This window comes from Pelodiscus sinensis, chromosome 2 (genome assembly GCF_052426305.1).
Source record: "Pelodiscus sinensis isolate ZL-2025 chromosome 2, ASM5242630v1, whole genome shotgun sequence".
NCBI classification, from domain to species: domain Eukaryota; kingdom Metazoa; phylum Chordata; order Testudines; family Trionychidae; genus Pelodiscus; species Pelodiscus sinensis.
The window spans coordinates 209,618,885-209,631,582 of NC_143053.1; the positions used below are offsets into that span (position 1 = coordinate 209,618,885).

At 40.0% G+C, this 12,698-nt stretch overlaps 1 protein-coding gene across 1 annotated transcript in view; it reads left to right on the top strand.

Annotated features, from left to right (window-relative positions):
* THSD7A (thrombospondin type 1 domain containing 7A) overlaps positions 1 to 12,698 on the top strand; it is a 540,091-nt gene that overhangs the window by 405,142 nt on the left and 122,251 nt on the right. The window contains exons 13-15 of the mRNA XM_089776685.1: positions 1,615 to 1,730; positions 4,758 to 4,890; positions 7,970 to 8,073. Of these exons, the coding sequence (XP_089632811.1) occupies positions 1,615 to 1,730; positions 4,758 to 4,890; positions 7,970 to 8,073 (353 nt within the window). The remainder of the gene's footprint in view (positions 1 to 1,614; positions 1,731 to 4,757; positions 4,891 to 7,969; positions 8,074 to 12,698) is intronic.

Here is a 12,698-nt window from a genome sequence, read left to right on the forward strand (position 1 = left end):
GTTGTGGTACTTGTATACACTTCTGCATGTAAAGAAAAAGTCACTAGGAAGTCGATATTTGCCAAACATTACCAAACACGTAACTATAAGGTAAAAACTGTGAAAATGTAGTTACTGAGTGGAAACTGTAGGTGCATTCACAGACACACATAGCATGGTTCTCCAGTCTGCTTTGTGCCATGTAAGTGGTAAATCAGACAATTGACCTTGAAATGGTCAGAGGTAGTTGGTGCAGAATTCCCCTTTCAGATAGGAATTCTCTACCAGTTGAAAGCTAGTGGAAATGCATCAGCCATCCCTGCCACTTCAGATGTAAGGGAGGGAGAAGGGCAGTGGGCCCAACAGCCTCCCTGGGCCCTTTTGAATCACTGGGCCCCGGTACAGTTGTCCCCTTTCCCCCCTATCTTTCAGAAGGTCTGATCAAGGGTATTCTGTGGCAGGAGCATGGTCTGCTGTAGACTAGATACCAGTAATGCAGGTTAGAACAGGCTCTTTGCTACTCTTACTTCCATATGGCCTAGGAACCTGAGAATTAGGAACATGCAGCCAGCTTCCTGCAGCTGCCATTTCACTTTGCCCAAGCACATTCTGGTTGTAGTGGAAAATGGAGGTCATAACATGTAATGTCTTTGCATAACTAGATAGCAGCACATAATGTTCAACGTCCTTTCTGTAACAAAGTAAACACAGGAAACAATCCTGCATTCATAGTGGACTAAACTGGATGATCTAATTAGCCTTTTCTGAATCAAGTGTCTGTGTTCCTTAACTCGTGTCAAATTTGAATAGGCTTTTGAGTGTACATAAACAATTTGAATCACTCAGATTTCTAAGATCCTAGAAAACCATAATGTACATGAATAACTTAGAAAAACAGGCCTCAAATAGGGGCAGATGACCATATTATAGATTACTTATTGATATAAACTTTAAGAACTTTGGTCTGGTCTATGTGAAAATATTCTGCCGTCATAGCAAAAAATCACCCTAATGTAAGTGCAGTTCTACCACAAAAAAGAAACCCCTTTTTGCCATGATAGCTTATTTTGTTTGGGAAACTGATTCTTTAAAGAGTTCTTTACATCAGTATAGCATATACAAATTCACTGAACAAATTTAGATATGTTGATTTAAAGAATTGTAGAAGGTAGGAGCTGAATCTCCATGAGAAATGTTTGTCAGTATAACTATTTCTAGTATAGGCAAGGCCTAAAAAAAATCTGAATTGTTGGATTTAAATGACCATTCTAAGTCTCTTTATATCATTTTCCCTAAGCTCTCCAGCAGTACAGATAACAAAACTTCTTGCTCTCAATTTTCCACCCTTCCTCAATAATTGTTCTGTCTCCTGCGGATCAAGATTACTCACATATCAACTGCTGGGCTTGCTTTCCTGAAAAGGGCAACTGGGACCCTTATCCTTAAATTGAAAAGTGGTGCAGGGGGTCCCATTGAATGTATTCAGACATCTAGCATCTTATCCAACATTTGAAAATATAGACGATAACATTTAAATGGTAAAAATAATGAAAATTCCAGCTGTGGCTCAGCATCCCTTAGGAGTTTACAGTATTACAGTATAATCATTCATTTTGTAATGTTCCTTTTTTGTAGATGTCCTGAAAGTCTTCGACCGGAAACAGTGAGACCTTGTTTGCTTCCTTGTAGGAAAGACTGTATTGTGACACCATACAGTGACTGGACATTGTGTTCTTCCTCATGTCAAGAAGGTAATACAATTCACTGCGTATTAGTAGGCAGGCTATATAAAAATAAATCACAGTCTTAGTTAATCACTGGCCTGGGCTTCTTTGATAGGTTGATATTGGTATACAGTTTTTTCTTGTAGATGGTGTACATGTATTTAGAGCCAGACCACTGTGACACAACAATTGCTACAGTGAATGATTGTTTTTATTTAATATTAAAACAGCAAACAGTGATTGCACAAAACCTTCTGTAACCCATTATAACGTTGTCCTTGTAGCTGTCAGTTTCCAGAGGACTGAGTTCAGACTCTCTAAATATTCTTTAATTTGTTTGTGTGTTTTATTAATTTATAGCAACTTTCCCGCCATTCTGTTTACTTTGGTACTGCAAACTCTTTGTGGGATTTGCTATTTTACAAACAGCTCATTAGCCACATAGACAGAAACAATGTAACACCACTGAAGCTTCAAGTACAGTTGTATAATTAGAACAATATTTTTTAAACTTGTGTAAATGCAAGGCACAAATGGCCTTGAATGCACACATACTGCTCTGTTTGACTGCACTGGAAAACACGAACAAATATCCTAGAGCAAAATTTGGTTCTATGCTTGTTTTAACATATGTGCATGATTGAAATAGGCCCAGCAAAGGTTAAAAGTCTCTATTATGTAAGTCCTAAAGCTCTAGCAGAAGTTACTCTCTTTCATTTTTGTCCATTCCCTTTTAGACTGCTTTTAAAATCACCAGAAAATAAACTACAAAATTAACCAGCATTCAAATTCATGTTAAAAGGCTCTGAATTAAACACCTGCTGCAGTGTTTTTAATGTACCTATCAAAGCTTTTAGAAGAAGTTACAAAGCATAGAAGTTTTTGCATTTTATTTCTTTATAATTAATGCTATAGCAGAAGCACTAACAAAATTAATGTTGCCCAGATATTTCTGCCATATCTCTTTTCCTCTTTTAAGCTTAACAGGAGATATTCTTCTAATATGCACTAATATAGGCATAGTCAATAATGTAATTCCATGCCCATGTGTGTTAATCCCCCCATGGGGCAAGATGATTACTCATTGTCATTTATTTTCAAAAAGTGCTAGAATCTTGCATTAAATATATACACTTTAAAATATCAGTGTCAATTCTCTGTGCTTTACAAAAAACCTCAATCACGTTTACAATTTCAATTTGTATACACAACTAATAAAGAGAGAGGAGATGAAATGTATAACCTTAAAATATGATAGCTGTGACCACTGAATTTGACAGTATACAGCATTTGCTCTGCTACTTAAAATATGGAATCATAATCCATAATCATAATTTTGCTATGAAGACAGAATCACTACTGTTATTCTATAATTTCAGAGTAATATTAGTTTTCTCATTGAAATATTTCTGCAGAGGTTGTTCTCTGGTGAAGGTGCAAAACTGTCTTGTCTTGTTTTATTTTTATTATTTTTTTAAAAGATTCTTAATAATTTTAGCATATCTTCAAGAAAATGTACTACAAATTGAAACACACTGAACATAAACAAAGTAATAGACATGGGCAAATGAGATAATAAAACTGACAAATAGAATGAATGTCATTTCTACTGCATAGCCAAATGTTATCTCAATACCTTTGCAAGAATGTTCAATTTACAATACAGCTGCTTTCCAAGTTACGAATGAGTTACGGACCAACACTTGGTCCGTAACTCGAACTGTTCGTAACTCGGAACTCATAGAGTTACATGGCAACCACGCGGTTCGTAAGCGCAGATCGCCGTTCATAACTCGGATCCGCATTTACGACCACTTTGGTCGTAAGTGCGGGTGGTCGTAAGTGGAGGTGGCTGTAAGTCGGGGAGCGGCTGTAATCACCTGTTCTTGCTGCTGCTGCTATCAGCAGCAACCCTGGGAATCTTTTCAGCTGTATGCCTTGATACAGATCCTGGGTACTTTACTGACTACATGAGAATTCCTCTTTTTTGAAGAATACACTGGTGGTATAGTCTGGTGTAGCAGTTCTTATGTTGTTCCTCTCTCAGCTACTGATGTTGGAGAGTTGCCTAGGAGCCTTTATCTAATCCCCAGATGCTGCAGTGTCCTACTGGAAGCTGTTACCAGCCCATCCAATATGGCTTGGAGCAACACTAGTGCCCTAAGCGAAATTCTGATTTGCAGTTTAGGACCATACAATTTATCCTTAGTAGGTTTTAAAGGCTATTGTTTTACAAATGTATATTTTTGATCGAAAACTTCCAGGTTATTGTAGCTTTAAAAGCAAATCAGTTCCATGGGCTATGGAAAAACGACAAAGTTATGATTCTGCTAATATTTTCTTCTGCCCAGAACTCAGACTTATAGAATATGACCACAATCTAATTTTTCCTGAAATAATTTACTATTTATCATCAGTAATAAATGTCTGTAATAATTAATAATGTGTGACAGTAAAGTAAGTCATAGAAGTAAAATAAAAGTTCACATTTAAACATGGTGCATGCTTTTTAGGGAGTTTGTCTGTTTAGGTGGCAATATGAGTCCCATGTAGGAAAAATAGATATAATTAAAGTAAGTCTCAGATAAAGACAACTGCATGAATTAAATCTGTCACCCACCTTCTGGGTGTGGAGGTAAGGGTAAAAGAATTAGATTCTGTTACTGGGCTATTTATGGGGGTGGGGTTTTATTATTCACTGCATTACTTACATTTCAGCTTATATCTTAATTTTACGGATAAAACAATAAGAAGCTGCACATTATGTAGTAGATCAGGCCCACTGAGCATATCATTCATTCGTACAGAGTATGCATTCATACTTCTATTGACTGAAATGCTTTTTGTCCAATGGCTGGGATCAAGGGTAATATTAGGTTAATATCATTAATTTTTTGTCATGGGCAAAATAACTTGTTCTCATACAGCAATGGTCTCCATTATGTAATAGGTTAAATCTTTTTTATTTCTAATTCCTACAGTCCCAATATAATCTTAATTCTAGACATCTTCTGTTTGTGAGGGGAAATAAACAAACTATTGCACTCTTGTTAGGGGATATCACAGTAAAGAAGCAGTCTCGCCATCGAGTCATCATCCAACTCCCTGCAAATGGTGGCCGTGACTGCCCCGACACCTTATATGAGGAAAAGGAATGTGAAGCTTCTCCTGTATGCTATACTTACAGGTAACACTCATACATGATGCATGTCTCTTCAGCACTTCCCTCCTCCCTATTCAAAGTGCAAGGGAAAATAGAGTACAGAATCAAATCAAGACTGGTAAAAGCAGGCATAATTCCATTGACTCTGACACACCTGTTTACATGAAGTTTGTATTTGACCAATTGTGTTAATGTTCTATTGGATTTATGCCCATATTCCAGCCAGAGTAATTTATTCCAGTATTTTGTTTCTTATTACACATATTTGATGTCTGCTGATATAAATATCATACACACAACATCAGCTCCTATCAAATAATGCATCAGGTATCTAACAATCCATTTTCTCATAGATTAAAGCATCCTCATGGTTGCTGTAAATCTACACCGGAGGACTCAAAGGAACATTCCAGAATGTAAAGGTTGATAGAATACAAGTGTAACCTGATTGTGTCTCCCACACATAGGGCTATAAACATGACTGCATGACTACAGTAGCTCTGTGCCATGTAAGGATTCCCCTATGTGAGTGCATCCGCTAGTAGAGGATGAAACCAGATTTGGAATTGTTTCATAGTACCAGAGCAGCACAAAGCAGTCCAGATGTGTCCCCTGAGATTTAGACCTTTCTAGCAATGGGAAACTAGTTAAACTTAATTGACATTACCATATAAATATCATGCTGAAGGGAAAGGCATGTTTGATTCAGAAAGTAGTATCTTGTTTCTTCCCTAGCAGAAAATAACACCTGTTTCTCCTAAATGCTGCCACTATGTCATAATGATGCTTATACATGTTCTTTCCATTGGCACAACAGAATGGAAAACAAATTGAGGTTATTAATGTATTACCTTGATCCTGTTTTAGAGAATTATCACTTCTGATCCATTAGGAGATTACAGCATATCTAACTGAATGGTATATGAGGCTATAATTATAGTGCTTGAAGCTACCAAAATGCAGTTCTCCAATTATAATTTTAAACTTTCCTTTGCAGTGTCATCTTAATCATTTTATCCCGTAAATATTGGCTGATGCTCAGTTATTTAACAGCTTCAGAACCAGATGATTTCCTGGCATTTCACCTGAGCCACTGGAGGAAGCTGTGTGCAGTAGAACTCAAGGTTTCTAGCAGTGACAGGCAGGGCAGCTTCAGTTTTTTGAAGGGGACTAGAGTTAAATACCTTTTCCTCTACTCCCTCTAGCACTCTTCTTCTTCACTGGCCGGGGCACATAGTATGACACACACACATACACAACCAGCTCCATACTCTTTCCTCAATTCCAGGACCAGTATGAGGAAGGCAGGTTACATTGAACACTGGGCCTAGAGGAAGAGATGATCTCACATGATGGATCACTTTAGTATCACTGCTGATGGCTAAGGCACATTGGTAATATGAGTCATGTATGCATTTTATTTCTTTCACTTTGCGTGACTCAATCCAGTTGTGATTACAGGGAACATGAGAACAGCCATCCCGCATAGGTTTTGCTATATTCAAGGCCCTGTGCACTCTGGGGCAAACTAGGTCTAACTTCCATGGCATTTTGGTAGAAATTCTGTAGCAGCTGTAGAAGAATTTTAAAATGGATGTTTATAACCAAATTAAATATGCACCTGAACAATCTGTATAGTATTGATTTATTTGATCTATTTCAGTCATATAAAATTACTTATCCTTGTTGTTTGTTTTTGCATAAATTACGTTATCCCACTGTTACAACCTGGTCCTATGCCCCACTGTATAGTCACTAGCCTGTTTGAAGTGATCACAATCTCTGGGTCCACTGTGCTTCCAAATCAACTGGGTTTGGCCAGTCTAATCACTGTTTCTTTGAGTGGTGGAGTGGACCTAGAGTCTAATCACAATCACTTTGGGTTGTGGGGCATTTCTGCCCAGCCATTCCAGACTTGGAAATCCGTGTCTGAGACTTCCTGTCAATTCCTTGCTCTCAGTGCTCCACCTACTCAGGGCACTGTGGAATATTAGTTTAACCTCTTTTGGAACAACATGGTGGGAAAGCAAGGAACACAGGCTTAGCAAAGGAATTTCTTTGAAAGCAAAACAAAAATTCTCTGCTGCTGCTCCCTTCACTGGTCTGATCTCACCTCTCATGAGTGTGAGGTTTGCTGATGTTTCAGGCTAGGCAGAGTCACTGCTTTTCTCACCCTATTGCAAGTCTCTTGTTGCCTTGATGGCTTCTTAGTGAGACTCCTTCAGTAAGGTGTCAAGCACTTGTCCCAGGTAGCGCAGCTATCTAACACAATGCAATAAGTTGCCTTTAGTATATTCAGGCTTGCACGATCACCCTGTCATAAGAACAGCCATACTGGGTCAGACCAAAAGTCCATGTAGCCCAGTATCCCATCTGCTGACAGTGGCCAATGCCAGATGCCCCAGACATTCTCCAACATTTTCACACACACAACAAATCTGGGTTCATAATTGGATTCATGCATAACTCATTCCATCACAGCCATATTTTCAATTTTCATTGTTAGTAGACTTTCATTGACTAATTGTAGCGTGCTCTCAACACACAAACACACATCCATCTCTACCTTGGATCTTAAAGTTGTCTGCCTTGGTATTCAGTTTATGTTTATCATTGGCAATGCTGTCTCACTAATACAGCTTTTGGCAACACCGGTAGTGACGTTCCTTAGTAAACATGCTCTGGAGTTGATTGATCTTCCATCCTAATAATGTGTGTGTTCCGAGAAAACCATCAATACTGAACCAGTGATGATGGACAGGCTGCTGGGTTCGGCTTTAACTGTCCTAATTTCTGATCTTGTGCTGCCACTTAATATGAAGCAGCTGACAAAGAAAAGAATCAAAAACATCAATGGGGTGTTCTTCAGCACTTGCAACTCCTGCAGAAGTTAACAGAACCTTTAAGCAGAACAAAGAAAAAAAAAAACAACCTCGGTATGCTATTTCATACCATTGTTACATTTTGTTGTGGATAATCAGTCTAAACTAATAATAAGTAATTATTTATTCTTGTTTCTGGAGTAACCTATTATATGTTACTCACTTAAGTCTTGATAAATATCATTTAGATATATTGTTTCTTATCCTTGTCCTTATTGCAGGTGGAAGACGCACAAATGGCGCAGATGCCAGCTGGTACCATGGTATGTTCGCCAGGACAGTCCAGGTGCCCAGGAGACATGTGGGCCTGGACTACAAGCAAGAGGTGAAAGACTTTATTTCTATCCTTCATTTCCTAAGAGTCAGTGGCTAGATTGCTGAAAAGGGGGAAGTAGTTGTGCCTCTTCCACATTAAGGGTTATCATTGCAACCATAAAGACTAGAGCCTTAATGGGTTTTTTAAATAAATGAAAGACATCAGGGTAAATTACTAGATTACCAGCCTGATAGAACCTTAGGCCACACCAACCCATATAAAATACTTGTTCATAAAATATCTGTCCTCGGTTTTTATTTAAATACTGTTTCAGTATGTGACTAAGGTTAATGCTGCTCCTTATTCAACCATTCTAACTATATTTCCTTTACCAAGAGAAGGAAGAATCTAAAATTTATTCTCATTACCTGGGCCAAGTTTTCAAACATGGGTGTAGTAAGTACGTTTTCTAAAAACCTGTGTTTTTGCACATGTAAGTAGTTAGATGTTTATACCCTCTTTGCAGTGAAAATGCTGATTTGCTTGTACATATGTGGTGTTTTTCACATATGTGTACATTTTGGGGGCATGCCAATTATGCATAGATCTGAAACTATGGCTCCTATATGTCTTTTGTATGATCACAAATAATTTTAGTAGTCAAAAGCTCTGGATTCCATGTCACATGTTTTAGAGTGAATGTTTTGTGCTAATGTATTCTTGTAAATGTGACTACATTGCATAAATTAAGAAAATTTTTGAAGTGTATTGAATAAAATCTGTGAAAATTATAACTTCAGTGTAGGGATGTGAATGGGTAACCAGTTAACCTGCAGGAGCCCTGTGCAACTGGCAGCTGGAAGCCAGCAATCCCACAGGGCGGCGAGGCTGCTAGCCCCACCCCTGGCTAAGATCTTGCTTAATTGGTTAAGCGGTTAAACGTAATGTATAACCAGTTAATTGGTTAAATGAGATTTTACAACATTATTGCAATTTCCACTTTCTGCATTACATTAAAGGCCATAAGGTGCCGTCATGATCATCCAGTCTGGCCTCCTGCATGTTGCAGGATATATTTCTGGTTTTTTAATGGAAGCTCTGATCCATTATAATAAAGTTGACTTGTTGAAATGTAGAGCAGTTTCCTGAGCAAGAGATGTTGATGGCAGCATAAGTGAGATGTTCTGATTATTAGCTTGCATGCAATCTCAAAGCAGGTTATGATATTCTTTAGGTTTTCTGCAGAGTAAATCTTTATCAAGTAGCTTCTATGGCTGATTCTAAAGATGTTACAGAAATGTATTTAAGGTAGGCCATGAAAATTATCCTGAAGGTATTGCCTGCTAGTACAAAACATTTCTGACAATGTGTAATTCTCATGGTGGTAAACCAACAACACAATCTATTTCTGAGTTTGCAGCTTCCTGAGGCAACAATCAGATTATGCACCTAAAAATATATTTTCTCTCTTTGATGGCAGCAGTTCAGGACAATACATAATGTTGCCTCCTCATTTGTATTATCATGGCAGAAACAGCATCTGAATCTGCACTATAGTTACAACTTGTGTCTCAAAATCAGTACTACAGATTGAAGCACATCCCAACTTATTTTACCACACAGATTTTGTATATACAGTGCACCATAAGAGTTTTCCTGAGCTTTCCATATAAATGGCTCTGTAACTTCATTCACATACTGTACAGACACTCACACATACACAGTAATGTTATTTTGCAAAATATTGGGGGCACATTTTTCAAACTTGGTATAACAGTGTTTCCCTGAAACTCCACACTGAGCAAACAAGTTCTGAACGGTCTGAGAAAGGTTAAGTGTATTCTGCAGACTCAGTTAAACCAAGGACTTGTTACCTGGCCAGAGTGGAATGATTCTCTGGAGAGAAAGAGGACCTAGGACATGGGAGAACAGCCGTGAAAGAGATACCAGAGATCAAGGATTTTTTTTCTTTACATTTGCAACTGAAGCAGCAAGCTCAGAAATGCCAGAGCTATGAATTGTCAAGTTTAGCAGTACCAGGACTCAGCCTTGACAAGCTCTAGCACAAATTAAGCACTGGAGAACATTTTTGAGTTAGGAACTCTAGAAGTAACCAAATGTGAGGAGAAGGCTGCAGCTACAGTATGTTAATGGAGCTAAATTCCAGGAAGGGGATGAGATTTTCATTCTGCACAGTGTATAAATTTAGCTTTAGAGCAGATTGGGACAGTTGTTCTCTTTTGAGATGGGGGCCCAATTCCCTCTCTGGGCTCTCCGATGAATATCCTGGAACTTGTTCTGCATGACTGAGTCCTGATATGATCACCCAAAATATGGGAACCGGGAGTTAGTTTTGACAATGAAAGTTAAGGCTGCTCAGCACATCTGAAAGTCAGCCCTGAGCCCTGAGATGGCCTATTTCTTCTTTCTTATAGATAAACTAAAAGATTTACTTGGCACTGCTTGGATCTTTCAAGGCAGGGGGTTGGAGTTGCAGGAGTCAGGGCAAGGACTTGGAGATGTGGGGGGCTCAGGGCAGGAGGCTGGGGTGTAGGGGTGAAGGTTTCAGGGTTGGGGGGTAAGGAGGGGCAGGGGCCTGGGAGCTTGGAGGGTGCAGGAGTCAGGGCGGGGTTGAGGAGGGACTCAGGGTGGGGGTGCAAGAGTTAAAACAGCAGTGGGGGGCTCAGAGCAGGAGGAAGGGTGCAAGAATCTGAGCCGGGGGTTGGGAGGTGTGGGTGGCTGAGGGGAGAGGGTGGGGGTTCAAGAGTTAGGGCAGGGGTTATGGGCAATCAGCAATCACTGCCAGGGCCACAGGGATCTGTGCAGCCTGGTCAGCGGCTACTCCCCAGGGCTGGCCTAGGTAATGTAGGGCCACATGGCCCAGCTGCACTGCAGCTCTATGGAGCTGTCAAGGCAGCAGGACACTCTTGTTTTTTGCCCCTCTGTGGTCATTCTGCAGTATTACTAGCCCTGCTGTAACAGCCCTTCCTTTCCATTTGATGAGAAACAATCACATTCCACACACATCTCATTGTCCTGGCACAACCAAACCCTGACCTTGCTTTAAGATATGATAAGAGGAAGCTGAATACCAAATTTAGTGATTCTAACTCTTAGGAGGTGTTCTTGAGCAAACAGACTCTGAATTAAACACCTGCTGCAGTGTTTTTAATGTACCTATCAAAGCTTTTAGAAGAAGTTACAAAGCAAACAGACAGACAGAGAAGTGCTCTCAAATATATAGTAGATGCCAGAACTGTGTTCGGGATTGGACCATATGCTTACTAGTTTCATTTCTTTTACTATCTGAGGCATATACAGTGCTAACTCAGATACAAAATAATCAATCTATCGTCTGCCTCTGATTCAAGTGGGGCTCAGCTGGGCTAGTTCTGTGAGCACTGCAGCTGGCAATCTCTAACAGTGATTAAAAAAAGAATAGGAATGTGATGTAATTTGTTTTCACTTTTAACTTTTTCCAATGTCAGCAGTAACCCAACCCAAGAACATTACACATGTTTTCTTTAGAAGATGGATTTGATTGGAAATCTGTTTAGAAGTTTCACACAAACAACTGTTAATTCTGTGAAAGCAGGGTTTTTGTTGTTGTTTTGGGGGGTGGGGTTTTTTGCAGGAGAGGGATTTTCAGGAGATTATGTGTGTGTATACACAAATGAACCATCACTGCAAAATATTGATACAGAACAGAGTAAAAATAAGTCTCTTACTTACATCCTCTGTAATATTAGCATGTGTACTGTATTTTAACAGGAATGGGGAAAACTGCTGTAATTTGAGGTTCCTCTTCTGCTTAGCAACAAACTATTCTTTTTGGAGTGCTTGCTCATGTCCATTCAGTTTAAATGTGCACCGGTGCCAGAAGTTGTCCCTCAACAGTACCTATAGGGGACCGACTCAGATGCCCTCTAGAATGGCACAGTGTAACCCAGCCTACTCCCTTGTGGTCACCCCAGATAACGATGGAGGTTTGTGTTAGTGCTGGATGCGGCCCACACTGGAGGCCCTGCAGGCAGTGCAGGAGATCATGTCCATCCCGGTGCTGTCCACTCCGACCCCTGCGATTTCCTGGTCATGGGATAAACCTGTATTTGAACTGTCATAGTCCCTGTGTCAACAGCAACACTCTCCATAGTGGTGGGCATCCTGCTAGTGGTTGTACTCCACAGCCGCTATGCCTCTGACTATGTTAGGTAGATGCAAGGCACCCCATTTGGTGTCCAGACCTTCAATAAGGGCAGAAAGACTTGAAGCATGGCTCTGGGTGCAGATCTCTAAAGGCATGGCTTGCTGGTGACTAAGCATAGACCTTTAGAAGCACGCACCCTTCAACAGGAATATTGGTACCAGCACCCGGAATCTCTGAGGCCCCGGTACCACTACAGGGACAAGGGATTCCTGGTACCATTCCCTGGGCTTGTCATTGTTCCCTCAGGGTGGCATCATCACCTGCAGGTGCATCTTCCCGACACAAAGTCCTCTATGGTTCCTGGTCTTGCTCCACATCCCAGTACGACTCATCAAGTGCAAGGCATAGATCAACAGCTCTAAGCTTTCACAGATCTGCTGAGCGCTGCCAATCACCCAGACCCCATTCCAGGCTCCAGTCAAAATCAACCAGCTCTGACTCCAGGAGGAATGACCAGTGCCGATTAGGACTAGGGATGTAATAGTGT